A 15,341-nucleotide genomic window follows, 5' to 3' on the forward strand; every position below is an offset into this window, starting at 1 on the left:
TGGTGTAATAATAGCTTTTTTTCTTTTTATATATATAGATACCAAGTTGCTGGAAAAGTCAGATCTTCATTCAGTATTGGCCCAGAAACTGCAAGCTGAAAAGCATGACATACCAAATAGGCACGAGATAAGGTATTCTGAAACAGACTTTTATTGTACACTTGATTTGAAGCTGTCTTAGTGTTCTCTTTCATGCTTGCTTGCTTGCTTATTTCTTTATTTATTTATCTATCTAGCTATCTATTATTTTTGAGCCAAGGCCCCACACTATGCCCAGGCTAGTCTTGAGTTTTTAAGCCATCCTTCTTCAGCCTCCCAGATGCTGGGCATGCCCCTGCTCAGTCAGCACTTTTAAAAGCAAACACGTGTTTTCTGGCCTAGTTTTTCTCAGTTCCCTTCAAATAAAAACTCATAAAACGTGTAAAGTGGTTGTTCAAAAGATACACACACACACACACACACACACACACCCTAGAAACTTATCATTACAGTATTATCAGGTTGAGAAACTTTTCAAGGCCTGTTCACATGGTACCAATCTCAGTCTCTCGTCTAAGCCACTGGGTTTTACTTTTGGAATAATCAGAAACAAGGGCTAGGTCTGGTGTTGCACACTTATAATTCCAGCACTTGGGAGGCAGAGGCAGGCAGATTTCTGAGTTCAAAGCCAGACTGATCTGCATATCAGGTTCCAGGACAGCCAAGGCAGCATAGTGTGACCCAGCCTTTACTCACAAAAAAGGTGAGTAATCAGAAAGAACTGGGTTCCTGAGTAGTCTTCCAGAGCCTTGTTAAAACAGGATTAGCTTGCAAATAAACACAGATGTTTTTTTATTATAGTACTGGTCTGTTTGATCCTTTTTAGCCTGGTGTTTGCAGCTTTAGCTTGTGAAATCAAATTAGCAGGTTGCAACAGGTTTTTATTTTTCTTTCAAGAACTAGATTGGAAAAGTAGGGGAAGGTAAGTTGGTAAATACCCATGCATGTTCATGTGAGAAGTTTGATTTGTTCACTGGGCCTTCGTGAGAAGCCATGCTCTAGTGCAAATGGAGTGCAGTCTTTCTGTCCTCTCCACACTGCCTGTGACGTTTGCATAGTCAGTGGCTGATGTGGAAATAGCGCCCTTTATTAATCAAAGATTTATACTCTTTGCATGTTGACACCTAGCAGTTGTTAAAAACAAGTTAACTAATTTAAGGTTTTAAAAACAAAACCAGAAGCTGGGCAGTGGTGGCACATGTCCTTTAATCCTAGCCTGGTCTACAGAGTGAGTTCCAGGAAAGGCTCCAAAGCTACACAGAGAAACCCTGTCTCAAATAAATAAATGAATGAATAAATAAATAAATTATATATAATGATGGGTGTAGCCTACCATTTACTTCTGCCTGTAAATGCATCTTCCATGTAGCCCTCTGTTCATCTGGGAAGTGACAGGGTGGGAAAATCCTAGAGAGTAGACGGCTCTGCCCAGCTTATATTCTGTCTTTGACTTGATCACAGTTCAGGAGATCTTGCCAGTGCGACCTGAAGAGACTTCTGTAGTGTTTAAGGTATTAGTTATAATGATTTGGTTAATTACAGGAAATGTGGTTTTACCTTGTTCATCTAAGTTCATTCAGTTAAAAGATTACATTTCTGTCTGGTTAATTGCTTTGGTTTCTCAAGACAGCGTTTCTCTTTGTAGCCCTCACTGTCCTGGAACTCTCTGTAGACCAGGCTGGTCTCAAACTCAGTTCTTTGAATTGTACTAGTGTAGTAGTTTTGCTGGAAGTCTGTCTTTTCCCACAAACATCCATAAGGAGCCAGTCCTCCTGACTGCCTTGTTTCCGTTAACCGTGTCCTTTCCACAAGTTGTCTGGGGTTCCTTTTTCCTTAGATATCTTTTCCCTCCTGTGTCCGCTCTCTCAGCCAGGCTTTTGGGGTCTTTATTTACCTCAGGCTTGTGATTCTGTCCATTGGTTTACATTTATTTGCTACCACTTTTTATTCCTGAACTATGGCTTGAGTCTCTTTCACTTTAGACTTGTGACTGTAGTGTGTCCAGACATTAGAGATACAAAAGTGAGCGTTAAGAGTCCACTTTGTGGGGGCAGAAACTAAGCCAAAGACCAGCACAAAGGGTGTCTGCTGGAAATGTTGAGTGTTCACAGAAGGTATTTTGTTTTGTTGTGTGAGGAGGAGGAGGAAGTCATTGGTCCCAGAGCGGGGGTGGGGTGGGGGGGTGGTCCTTCTTGCCTTGTTCCTAGCAGTTCTGATGGGCGGGCGCTGTGTCTGTCTGTCTGTCTGTAAGAACCTGCAGCCTGCTGCTCTTGTCTGCAGTTGGCATCCTAGGCCGTTACTCTCGTTACAGCCTGTTACTCTTTTCGACCCCTCCCCACCTTGTGTGAGGAATGACTTGGTTTTCTTACTCTTTCATTTCAGGAGTGTTTGATGCTTTGCGTAGCCCATGCTGCTTTGCATTTGGAGAAAGACTGGGTGAATCCTTTCTAATCACTCAAAGTCATTAAGAATGGTTTTGTAGAGAGTATTCTACTTTTTTGACTGCTGCTCTCTACTTCTTGGGCTAAGATTAAGGAAGTGTCCAGTTGCCTAAAAGGGTGAGATGGATGAATATTTATGCTTAGATATATGATAAAAATCCAATTATAAGTAGAGGTTTGAATTGTGAGGTGGTATTTAACCCTGGCTGTCCCGGAACTTGGTGTGTAGCCCAGGCTGGCTTCGAACTCACAGAGGTCCTCCTGCCTCTGCTAGGATTAAAGGCTCTCACCACCCACCCAGTTTATTCTGCTCTTTGTCAACACCCCTCCCCCTTTTCCATTGTAGCCTAAACCTTAAGGAGCTGGCTCTTCTCTTTCCCTCTAAGCACGGATGTTCTAGTCAGTGTCCAGCCTCTTCCTTTTTTCTATTTCCTTTCCAGATTAGACTCACCTACTACTATGCAACTGTAGCTCTTGCCAAGACCCTCCCCTTGAACTTTGAACCATAAATCTTCAGTTGTTGTCAGCCAAAATTTTGTAGAATCTCTGCAATAAAAGTGTTTATTAGTCCATTGCAGATGCTGGCCACAAACTAAAGAGCCAGATCCTGGGACCCTGGGCCTTCTCCTGAGAGCAGGGCTGAGTAGCCCTGATAAAAGTGTGTCGTTACCACACCCGATCAGAACTGTTGGCAGTGTTGTTTGTTTCCCCCTGAGCTTTGGAGAAGAAATCTTTGATAGGACTTCCTAGAGGAGAAATGGTTACTTCTGGATCTGTTTGGGTTTGAGTCCAGATACTGAACAGGGTTTAGTGGCCATAGAGGTCTGTTGTGATAGGATTTAAGTCTGGGTTTCCACATAGTTTGTTTTGCCCACAGCTGTTAAATGATTAACTTCTTTTCTTTCTGCCCCTCCACCTTCTGCCTTTGTAATTTCGAGCCTCTCCCTGTTTTTCATCATAGTGTTGTTTCTGAGGCCCTACCAAATACTGACAGAGTTCCTAAACCAAGGTATTGTTATGGTGGCCTGTACTCCTGCAGCATCGTACACATCTGTGTGCTGACTTTAGCTGTGTGCCTTCAGTGCACCAAAACAGAGTCCTCACCTAGACCTGCTCTCCCCATGCAATCAGTAATGATGCCTGGCTTGCTGGTTGCTCAGGCCCAAAGCCCTGAGTCATCTTTGATTCCTGTCAGTCTTCATTCCCCACATCCAAGTACTGCAGGCACTCTTCAGATGGGACTAGACTGCAAACCGCCTCCTCTGGCACCACTGTGGTGTGAGCTACCTTGTCCAGAAGGGTTACCTGGTGTCTGCTGACTGGTCTCACTGTTTCTGCTGCTGTCCTAGTACATCCAACCCACCCAGACTAGTAAAACCCGTCATCAGCTGGATGGGCAGTGGTGTCCACCTTCAATCCCAGCACTCAGGAGGCAGAGGCAGGCAGATCTCTGTGAGTTCAAGGCCAGCCTGGTCTACAGAGTGAGTTCCAGGACAGTCAGGACTGTTTAACAGAGAAACCCTGTCCGTTGGGGGAAACAAAGACAAAAACCTTCATCAGTGAGTGAATGCTACCCCACAGTCCTTGGGAGTGGAAGGCTCAGCATCATCTTACTTTCTGAGTCTTGGCTCTTGCTCCTCTTCACTGACAGTGGCCTCCCAGGTCTGTAGTGTGCTCCCCCCTCTACTAGGATCCTTTTCCAGGTGGGGGTGAGCACGTGTCTGGCTCTTCGTTTCTTTTTGGTCACCTAGAGAAGCCCTGCTTCCTTGTGGTAAATAAATAGGACTTTCCTCCCCCCGTTTGTGCTTCTTTTGTATCATGTGACATTACACGTTCACTTGTTTTTGCCCATCTGCTTTTTTTTTGGTTGTCAGATGTCTGAGACCAGAGCTCTGTACCCTTTGTCTTTCTCGTCACAGTCGGCAGTACCTGGCACAGGGCTGGTATGCAGATACTTGGTAATGAGTGAGGGTGTTGGCTGTTCACCTACACTTAATTCAGGAGCCAAGCCTTTGTTCCTGATCTGACTGGTAGCTGTGGTGGTTTGATTTATCATCACGAGTCTCCTGCTTTCTATCCATAATGGCTCAAGATCTGTCACTGTGTCAAATGCCAAAATGGTTTGGTAGATTGTCAGGTTTAAATCCATGTTAGTGCTGCATTGCCTACTGGGAAAGGTCTGGAGTCTGATGCTTTATTCCACTCTCCTGTTTTGCATGTTGTCTTCCTGTGGCTGCTGGTGGTTTAGTCCTGGACATGACGGTGCGTGGAATGATAGTCAGCTACAAGAAATGGCCCAGCTGAGGATGAAACACCAAGAAGAGCTGACGGAGTTGCACAAGAAACGTGGCGAGGTAAGGAAAGTCCTTCTGCTCTTTGCAGGACCCTCTTGGTAGAGGCAGGAAAGCAGTCACTTGCCTGAAACTTCAGTAATCTGGTCTAATTGGACATTACAAAGTCTGCATGAGGCAGGTGGAAGGGTGGGGGCACATCAGAGGAATCCATCCATCAATCAACAGGAGATCCGTTATCGGGAGGTGAGCCAGAGCCAGACCACTGCTTTAACAGCAGCATGAGAGAAACGGCCAGAAAGTCTTCAAGGGCAAAAGGTTTACTTTGTGATCCCCTGAAGTCTTCCTGATACATCAGCTTTTGAGTGTGAACTCTCAAGTGTCCGTCGCTGAGGTTGAGTGCCTTACCTAGTGTCTGGTCTTACATAACCTAGCTTTAGATGAGAAAACGCCTTACTGTTTTCAGCTGAGTCAGTCACAAGGTGGAGGGTGTCCTCTGCACAAACTGTGGTGATACTGACTTGTGCTCTAACAAATAAAGCTTGCCTGGAGACCAGAGAGGCAGGGGAGCCAGCCACAGCCGCTTCTTACTTTGTCAGCTCCTCAGCCCAAGGGGCCGAGCTCCTGTCTCCACTCTGCCTCATCACTTCCTCTCTGCCCAGCCATATCACTTCCTGTTTCCTCATCCCAAGTGCCGATTAAAGGCGTGTGCCACCGCTACCTGGCCTCTGTGGTTAACTAGTGGCTCGCTCTGCCCTCTGATCTCCAGGCAAGATTTATTTGTTAGAGCGCAAAGTCTCACCACATAAACGTCCCAGCACAGGCCCCTCTGCCCGCTCCGCAGCCTCCTCCCTTTCCTTCTTTGCTCAACCCACAGGCACGTCTTCTCTCTCCAGAGTAGAGGAAGCAGTAACCCTGTGTAGCTTGTGGTTGACGTGCAGCAGTCTATTAATGCGAGTGTCCTTTGTCTCCCAGTTAGCTCAGTTGGTGATTGACCTGAATAACCAAATGCAGCAGAAGGACCGAGAGATACAGATGAATGAAGCAAAGTGAGTAGAGCCCGTCTCCTGGGGCTCTGACCTCTGCAGCATGCATTGGTTTTGCTGTACTACTGTGAGCAGGGCTGGTGGGAAACAGTAGCCACGTTGCTCTCCACGAGAATTTTAGTGCATTGCTTGCAGTCTGGGGTTCTTTTCTGAGTAAAGCAAGGACAGTGCCCGTGGGTTCCGAGGTGCTGGACATCTGCCTAAGGACGTAGTGATGGCCCTGGCAAGTGAATGTTCCAGAGGCATTCTTAGTTCTCCATGGCCACTGTGTGTGGTCACTGGTGTCTTCTGCTAGAGGTGGGGCCGCAGTGTCCAGGCATGTGCATGTTAGGATGGTGGGAGGTACATCTGTGAACAAGAAGATTGCTAACTAGCAAGAATTCTGGCAGACGAGAAACAGACTCAGGCCTTGTGCCTTAGAGCTGTGGAGAGGTCCTTACAAGGCCTTTTGCCACTGGGAAGTATCTAGAGCTTCCCCTTTTCTCAGGTCCTGTTTTCCTGCAAGCTACTGTTACTGGCCATTTGTGGTCAGTAGGAGCTTCATCCTGGGTGTTTGCTAATGGAACGAACTATTCTGCACACCAAGGTGCTGGGTAGGCCAGGTGTGGTGGCCAGTCTTCCTGCTGTGCTTGCTCAAGCCCAGCTGGGTGGCACTTGGCTAGGTGCTCTGGTGTGGTACAGGGCTCTGATGAGGGAAAGCTCCTCTCCAATTGTACTTTCAGAATTGCGGAGTGTTTACAGACCATCTCTAACCTGGAGACAGAGTGCCAGGACCTGCGAACCAAACTGCAGGACCTGGAGCTAGCCAACCAGACCCTGAAGGATGAGTATGATGCCCTGCAGATTACTTTTACTGCTCTAGAGGAGAAACTGAGGAAAACTACTGAGGAGAACCAGGAGCTGGTCACCAGGTGGATGGCTGAGAAGGCCCAGGAAGCCAATCGTCTCAATGCAGAAAACGAGAAGGACTCCAGGTGGGTGTTAGCTGCAGTCAGTGTGCTCTGAGGGTAGTAGAACAGAACCTGGTTCTTTGAAAAGAAAAGCATGCCTGGCAGTTGTCGATGTGGTGGCGATAGAGGAGACGTGAACCAGAAAACTGGCCATGTTGGGAATGCGGGAGTCAGAGAAGTTTGCATTTGCAAGAATATTTACAGCTGAGCAGAGGGAGACACTCTTTGGAACACACTGCTCAGGTGGCGTGTCCTTGTTGCATGCCTCCCTACTTCCTCCCAATTTCAGGAAGCTGTTCAGACCTACACAAAACTTCTGATTCTGCTAGTATGTAAGAAGACTATAGTTTATTCTCAGGAATGGAAAATTGAGATTCCTAAACCAAATTTATTGCTAATATTTTTTTTAATACAGTGAAGTCTGGGTAGGGTTTATGCCAGGAATTAAAAGATGGGTCACTGGGGTCAGTGACAGCATTTTGAATAAGGAATTTTATAACCATTCAGTTAATACTGTCCACTAAGTCATCCTTTAAAACCCCATGAATCCAGAACAACAGCAACAGCAAAGCTTTTGAAAAAAGACTTGTCTGACCAATATCCTGTAAGTGTTCAGTAGGGAAGCCTCCCTCCCACCCTGCAAAGTAGGAAGTTGCATCTGTGTGGCAAGACATGAAGGAATTCAGAGTGCACACGTAGACGCTGACGGTATATTCATGTTCGAAGTCCTGTTACTACACATACTCCCATTCAGACAAGAAGACTACACTTTAAAGCATCTCCCTGGAAAGTCTCCATCTGTGGCTCAGTCTGAAAAGAATTTTAGTTCATCTACAGTCGTGTTGGGAATGAGTCCTAGGGACTGATGAAGAGTACCTACCCTGTCATGTTTCAGAGTCACGTTAGTGGAAAAGTGAAGTCTTAGAGGTCAAGTTAGAAAGCAAACAAGTGCTGATTATTTTATGAAGAGTTCCTAAACAGAAATATTAGAGAAGTTTTCAGTCAGAAAATGAAGTACAATAAATAGTTAGATTTATTAATATCAGAGACCAGTAAATTAAGAAATGCTCTTTATGTCATTACTGTGTGTGCTCTTGTGTGTGTGCTCACACACGGTAGGGAAGGGAGGACACGTACCACAGTGTACGTGTGGGAGTTGGAGCACACCTTTGTGGAATCAGTTCTCCCCTTTACGTGGGTTCCGGGAAATGAACCTCAGATCATCAGACTTGCACATCAGTCACTTTTATCCATTGGGCCAGAAATGGTCTTTTAAAACAAAGTGTTCTCAGTGCAGCCATTGGGAAGAGATGGGGATGACAAGTCGCGATGGTTATGGTTGGTAAAGATGACAGAAGGCTTGGCTAGGAGGCAGCATGTTCTGGAGGCCCACGGCGTCATCTGTAGGACGGCTGCAGACCAGCAGGGTTCTGACGGCTTCCCCACTCAGTGGACCTTACCCCAGGGAAGTAAGAAAACTTGTGCACAAATGGCTGGTCAGGCTGGCACATTATTCGTAGTGAAAAAGTTAGGTCCTTACACTTCATTTGTGACAGAAGCACACAGACGGTGGATTTATGAAGACATTTAAGATTAGTGTTTCAGGTTTTTCATTTGTTTTTTTTTTATTATTATTATTATTATTTTTTTAGATTTGTTTATTTATTATGTATACAGTGTCCTTGCATGCCGGAAGAGGGCACCAGATTTCACTATGGGTGGTTGTGAACCACCATGTGGTTGCTGGGAATTGAACTCAGGACCTCTGGAAGAGCAGTCAGTGCTCTTAACCACTGAGCCATCTCTCCAGCCATTTGGTTGTTTTTAATATTTGTGTGTGTGTGTGTGTCTATGTCTGTGTCTGTGTCTACAGCCATTGGGTTTCTTCTTATTTTTGTGTTGTAGCGGGTTAGTAGATAGTTCACTCCAGGAAGCAGCCAGGGGTCCCTGCAGGCTGGGTTTCTTTTGTGTGTGAGAGAGTGCACTTGCCACGGGTGGCTCCCACGCGGGACCTAACATCAGGTTTGGTGGCACGTACCTTTCCACTGGCCCTGGAGCCTTTCTGTAGTGGGGAAGCTCATCAGTACTTGGGTATCTTTGGCCATACTAACTGTTACTGGAAACGCCTTAAACATTCTTTTGTGTGGAGAGGGGTCTGCCTCTCTCATGCTCCAGGAGGCTCTTAGGTATTCTGCTCTGTGATTGCCTTATTCCTTTGAATAGGCTTGCTCACTGAGCACAGCCCCGTGACCCTCCTGTCTACACTCCACGCTGGGCCTCTTCGGTAGGTCCTAGGGTCTGAATTCGGCCTTCGTGCCTGTGGACGTGAGCACTCCTGCCCACTGAGCCGTCTCTCCAGTCCTGTACTGGATCTTCAGATGCGCTTTCAGAACTAGAAGTTTGTTGAGTGACACTTGGTGCTTTGGGAGCAGGCATAACTTATGTTTCGGTTTGTTGGTGTTGATTTTGCAAACAGGAGACGACAAGCCCGGCTGCAGAAGGAGCTTGCCGAGGCAGCCAAGGAGCCCCTGCCTGTGGAACAGTGAGTATGGAGACGCGACTCTAAGTTAGCTCCTAGTGCTTGTTCTGTGCTTTCGCTTCTTGAAAAGCTGGAATGGGTTTACTTATCACAGGAGGTACTGGGGATTGGAGCTACAGCCCTGGCCCAGAGTTAAACAGTTAAGACAGAAAGTAAGAACACATTATTCTACCACCACGGGAGAGTAGGGTGCACACAGCCACTGCTTCTGTTACTTCTACACTGGTGGCTTCCTGTTGACTTGGAAATGACATACTGAAAATGGCCTTGACCATATTTCAAATCAGTTACTTACTTGGGATGAACTTTGGGTTTTTCGAGACATGGTTTCTCTATGTAGTTTTGGTGCCTATCCTGGAGCTCTCTCTGTCGACCAGGCTGGCCTTAAACTCACAGAGATCTGCCTGGCTCTGTCTCCTGAGTGCTGGGATTAAAGGTGTGCGCCACCACCACCCGGCTGGGATGAACTTTTTAAAGTAATATTGTATTGACTTAAGACTTTCAGATAGATCACCAAATCCAAGAAGTTTTTCTTGTTGACAGCAGTCAGCTGATTATGACTAATTCCCTGCACACAGAGACAGCTTACTGTTTCCTGTGGACCCTTGATCACTGGCCTTCCTCTAACTAGACTTCTTGTTATGTCATCTGGGCTAGAGTTTCAGTCTCTTACTATCGTGGCCTGTAACCTTAGTGGAAGTTTGTCCAATTTTTGAGACATTGGTGAGGTCAGAGATCTCTTTGCAAAAAGAAATGAAATCAAATCAGCCCTCCCTAGTGCACCTACTAATGAAGGTGAAGCGCCTGGTATTGGAAGTCCTTGGTTAAGTGGTGGGTGTTTCAGTAACAGTCCTCTCTGCTCTGATTCAAGATGGGTTTTCCTTCCAGTGCCCTCTTCTCACCTCCCAGGCACCCAGTGTGATACATGCATACATACATACATGCATACATACATGCATGCATGCATACATGCAGGTCAAACACTCACACATAAATAAATTTTTAAGTGGAGAAGAATAAGTTTAAACTCGAGCCCATACACCTTCCCTTAGAGGAAAGGAGAGTTCTTGTGCTAAAACCTTTGCTCTAGGAAAGAATGTGAATGTGTGTCTCCTCACCTCAATGGAGAAAACTGGTCTCAATGCATTTTTTTCAAACCCACAAAGTAGATAGGTAGGTAGCCTAAAAATGAGATTTGGTTCCTTTAAAAAGAAAAAAAAGAAGGAAATGTCGTATGTCTGCCTCTTGTTTGCCAGTATAACAAGATGACATGACTAAGAGGGACCAGGACCCCACATGGAAGGCTTGTGCTGAAATGCCAACCCGGGAGAACTTGCTATAGAGGTTTTCTCAATCTAGCCACTCCTGAGGAATGTAACAGAGTCGGTCAGAGACTTTACATTTCCGGAACGGGGAGACAAGGCCTGGTATTTTCTGGGGTGTGGGCCTGTGTACGCTTCCAGGCACTTCAGAACCCTGAGACTCCACCGAGAGATCACTGTAGGCTCAGTTCATACTGTTCCTCTTGCCATCTCTCAGACTCTAGGTCTGGGAAGGCCAGCCAAGTAAGAAATCAGGCATAACCTTGTTCTCCTTATCCTCTCTAGACCCCTGCCAAGAGTGTAAGGCAGTTAAGTGTAATCCCAGAGTAAACAAGGGAAAATAAATTTACTTAGTCGTGGTTTGACTTGCTTGGTGTAACAGGTTCTTAAGTGTATATGCTCATAATCCATATAATCATAGGAAGGGAAAAAAAACCTTGTTTTCAAATTCTTAAGAATCCAAACAGTAGGTGGTAAACTCTTAATTTTTTAAGGTATTATTTTCCATGAAGATTGTAACACAACAGATAATTAAGACCAAAATAATTACTTGCCTTCCTCACAATCAGGAAAGACTTGACCTGTAAGAATGTGTAGAGAGAGGAATAGCAGAGGTGCCTGGCATCCGCTGGCATGAGCAGCAAAAGGAGCGTGTTCTGAGACCAGATGATAGCACAGGACGTGTGCAGACCCTCCAGCCATTGGAAGCACGTGTGTTTAGGTTTTGCTTTTGGAAAATTATTCTTGGTTGGCATTACTGGTTTTGAATAGGGCAAATGATTTATGTTTCTCAAACATGAGGTAGTTCCCTTTTCTCCCTCACCATCACTTTTCAGCCATGTCTTAGGAAGAGTCTGTCTTTAGAACATGATCCTGGTCGTTGCAGAGCTCCTGTTCAGGACAGTGACAGATTCCCCCTCATTTCTTTCCAGGGATGATGACATTGAAGTCATTGTGGACGAGACCTCAGATCCCACTGAAGAGACCTCTCCTGTGCGAGCCGTCAGCAGAGCAGCTACGTGAGTGGACCGGCTGGGTGGGGAAGGCACGCTCCAGCATCGGTGTGACTGCCATTTGTGGCTATGACAGGAGAACCTAGTCAGATGTCCTGAGAGTCCCCAGCCCTTCCACCGCAGAGAGGAGAGTGGGATGGAGGCAGTACAGGTGGCCTGGCCTTTCTAACACAAACAGGTGCAGCAGCCTCCTGAAAGATGGGCGGACCGTTAAACTTCACAGTGCACCATGACCGTACACATCCTAGGACACAAAGATGTATATTGTAGGGTTTTGTCTTTTAATTTGCTAAAATAGGGCTGAAAGAATGGATGGAAATTTGTTATTAACACCCTGAAGTTTTTGGTGAGTTAGACAGATCCCTTGTCGGGATTTCTTAGGGAACCTTGTTTCTTTTAAGACTGTAGGCTGGGTTTTCCCTTCTGCCTTCTTACTGTTTCCTGTGGTTTAAATGATGTGTTGAGTTTATCTTGGCTGGGATTTGGGAATGGCAAGTGTATTCCCAGGTATTTGTTTTTAGGGGCTGTTTTGATTTGGGGGCAAAATGTTTCTAAGGTTTAAACCTATCCTCCCTCCTCTTTAGTAAGCGACTCTCGCAGCCTGCTGGAGGCCTTCTGGATTCTATCACTAATATCTTTGGGTAGGTTAGAAGACCTTCATCTTTCCTTTTAAAAATGTGTGAATATACCTAAGCATATGTATGTGATGTATTATTTTTAATAGACACCAGAATTTCAGCGGTGCCAAGAACATGGATGCCTTAATTCAGCTTGTCATTTAGCTTCTTTCTCTTTCTGCAACTTCCTTTCTCTTTATCTTGCTATGAGCTGATCTATGGCCTTTCCCTTTAGTCTGTCCGAATCTCCCCTTTTGGGACATCATTCTTCTTCTGATGCTGCCAGGTGAAAATGTTACCCTCTCTTAGCCCAGCATGTGAGTGTGGGTTGTTGGTAATCGTGCTGATCACGCTGCGCTGCCCGCAATCATCGATGTCCACAGCTAACCAGGGCGCTTTGCATGCTCCTGGGAGTGAATGCTGGAGCCCTTGAGCTGGGCAGTCAGGTTGAGCTGTGCGATCATCGTGCTCTTGACGCTCTTCCTCTTCGCATGCATTTGACTCTGCCTCGACCACAATTATAAAAGCGAAGGTGGTTGTACTAGGCATGGAAATCAGCTTAAAATAGTGTTTCACAGTGCCAGGGGTTTGCCTCTAAGCTGGCTAGTATGTTAGGTTGAGAACATTTCCCCAAAGTTTACTGATAGAGAGCAAGGAACTTTTGTTCAATATTGCGTCAGTGCTGGGTTTTGAAGCCCATGAATTAGCAAACAGAAAAGTAAGGTGTGTGCTAACTCCTGTCATTTGAGTGAGATGGTATGAATCCTAAATTTTGGAGGTCTAGAAAGACAATAGTTGTTAACACAGGCACACTGCTTAAGCAAGGTCGTTCTTGAGGCCTTTCCAGCAGTTTGGTGGACACTAATCCTGAACAGTCCTGTGTAATGCCTGCCTTTGTGTTGTTCCTTAGGAGACGCTCTGTCTCTTCAATCCCAGTCCCTCAGGACAGTGTGGACACTCATCCTGCTTCTGGTAAAGACGTGAGAGTCCCAACTACTGCCTTGTATGTCTTTGTAAGTATGCTTTATACCCAGACCCCTCTGAGCCCGGGATAGTAGCAGGATCTAGAACTAAAGGGTCCTTTGGGGCTGCATCTAGTCTTTCCATTGTTGACTTACTTAGACCTGCTGGCGTTGTGACCTCTGAGGAATTAAGGTATGTTGTGCTCAGCCTCAGCATACAGAATTTATTAAAGCTGTTCTCTGTACCCTGGCACTGGCTGAGAGGATTGGTGGCTGAGCATTGGGGCAGGAGAGACCAGTGTCATTGGGGCAGGAGAGACCAGTGTCATTGGGGCAGTTGTTTTTGTCAGTTAGCTGCAGCTTACGGTGAAACTCCTGATGGAGGCTGTGTCTTTCTCAGGTTAAAAAGTGGGGAGCTAGAGAGAAGACTCAGATTTATTTCTAGCACCCATATGGCAGCTTACAATTGTCTATAACTTAAATTTCGGGGGATCTAATGCTCTCTTCTGGCCCCCACGGCACCAGGCACACACATGATGCACAAGCATTCATGCAGACAAAACACCCATGCATACACACATAAATTAAAACTATTAAACTTCACCAGGACAGGTGTTGGTTTCATAAATCAAATTGTAGCTGGATGACTTCCAACCACTAAGAGCCTGTTATCAGAAGCAAGACACAGCACTGGACAGAAACCACGGCAGTACCCGTGATTCTAAGTCGGGTTCTGGCAGTAACAGCCTTAGTCCCAGTTGGGGCATAGAGGCATAGAGCAGAAATTGGTCTAGCCTGAGGAAATGTGGTCTACCTTGCTCATAGCTTTCAGAACAGTGGGGAGACAGCGGCATTGTGACTCGAAATGCCCCGGAGTTGGTTAGGCGGGTTTGGGAGATTGAGAGGGGCATGTGGCTTAAGTAGCCTGCTTTCAGGTAGTGTCATAGAAGTGGAATGGCAGCTGGGGGTGGAGCTTTCAGTTCAGGACATTGAGAAGAGCTTCATAGTCAGCTTGGTAGTCAGGCTTGGCCGCTTCGTGAGCTGACTGAGCCTCGGGTGCTGAGAAGGAGCCTTGCTTTGGAGGAGGAGTTGCACAGGGCAATGGCAGGGCCATTCCCACCCCGCTCCCATGATTCCATATTGGGCTGGGCACCTTACAGAGGTCAATGATGATTGGTAAAAGGTCTGATTGCACTAAATGTCACAGCTCCGTCCTTGCCCTCTACTCCCAGCAGCCCGTTCTGTTTTTCCCAGCACATTGAAGTCGTGTGTGGGAGAGTGGGGCAGCTGATAGTTTAGGATTCCGTCAGTGTGTGTTCCGAGAGTGAGTGGTTCACAGCTGACTGCTATCCAACAGAACCCATTTTACAGGAGTCTTGATGAGTGGCAGGGTGGATGTGACAGTGCATGATCTCAAGTTTTCAATCTGAGACCTCGGAACAAATGGTTCTTAAAAAGGGGAACTTCGTAAGGTGAAAAGTCTAGCCACATCACCAAAGTGCTGATTATGTCCCAGTCAGGGAGATGCTGGCTCCCCCGGCTTTGCTGGACTTGAAGCAAAACCTAGACATCAGCTTGTCTATAAGTCCTTCTGTGTCCACTGTGTGTTGAGGGAGAGCATAGCAATAGTGTCTCTTATTCTTTCTTCTCCTCTACATGGATATCACCTCTTCTTACCTGAACATGAATGCTCGTCTGTACTAATCTTAGACATTCACCCATGAAAAGGCCAGGCACAGTGGCACACACTTTTAAACCCAGCACTCGGGGAGCAGAGGCAGGCGAGTCTCTTTGAGTTAAGGGTCAGCTGATCTAGAAAGGAATTTCCCTATGAAGAACTTGTAATTCTTCCAAAATAGCACTTTTATTGATAGTTTATTCATTTTTCAAGCACAGTTTGAAACAAAATATTTCTGATAGAAAAAACAAACTGAAGCTCCAGGAAGTTCAACACGTGATGAACACACACTGTTAATACATGCTCAAGCCGTGTTTCCAGAGTGAATTACAGACTCACAGTAGTCGACCTGGCCAAGAAAACGTTTCTTGGGGCTGCGTAGATGGCTGAGTGGGTGAGAGCGCCTGCTGCAGTCTGAGGACCTGTGTTCCTCTCACGGACCC

General features: G+C 46.1%; 1 protein-coding gene and 1 non-coding gene across 7 annotated transcripts in view; both read left to right on the forward strand.

The window, feature by feature from the left end:
• The window catches only part of Atg16l1 (autophagy related 16 like 1), a 32,713-nt gene that overhangs the window by 3,336 nt on the left and 14,036 nt on the right, over nucleotides 1-15,341 (forward strand). For 2 of the 6 annotated variants that reach the window (XM_006984235.4, XM_076549526.1), the window contains exons 2-10: nucleotides 39-132; nucleotides 4,729-4,834; nucleotides 5,747-5,820; nucleotides 6,540-6,791; nucleotides 9,244-9,309; nucleotides 11,561-11,647; nucleotides 12,226-12,282; nucleotides 12,494-12,544; nucleotides 13,169-13,271. In XM_006984235.4, the coding sequence (XP_006984297.1) occupies nucleotides 39-132; nucleotides 4,729-4,834; nucleotides 5,747-5,820; nucleotides 6,540-6,791; nucleotides 9,244-9,309; nucleotides 11,561-11,647; nucleotides 12,226-12,282; nucleotides 12,494-12,544; nucleotides 13,169-13,271 (890 nt within the window). The remainder of the gene's footprint in view (nucleotides 1-38; nucleotides 133-4,728; nucleotides 4,835-5,746; nucleotides 5,821-6,539; nucleotides 6,792-9,243; nucleotides 9,310-11,560; nucleotides 11,648-12,225; nucleotides 12,283-12,493; nucleotides 12,545-13,168; nucleotides 13,272-15,341) is intronic. The other 4 variants (XM_076549527.1, XM_006984236.4, XM_016002745.3 and 1 more) reach the window with 3 other exon arrangements.
• On the forward strand, nucleotides 14,382-14,654 carry LOC121822153 (small Cajal body-specific RNA 6). Its single transcript, XR_006063174.2, has one exon.

This window comes from Peromyscus maniculatus, chromosome 13, assembly GCF_049852395.1.
Source record: "Peromyscus maniculatus bairdii isolate BWxNUB_F1_BW_parent chromosome 13, HU_Pman_BW_mat_3.1, whole genome shotgun sequence".
Taxonomy (NCBI): Eukaryota; Metazoa; Chordata; class Mammalia; order Rodentia; family Cricetidae; genus Peromyscus; species Peromyscus maniculatus.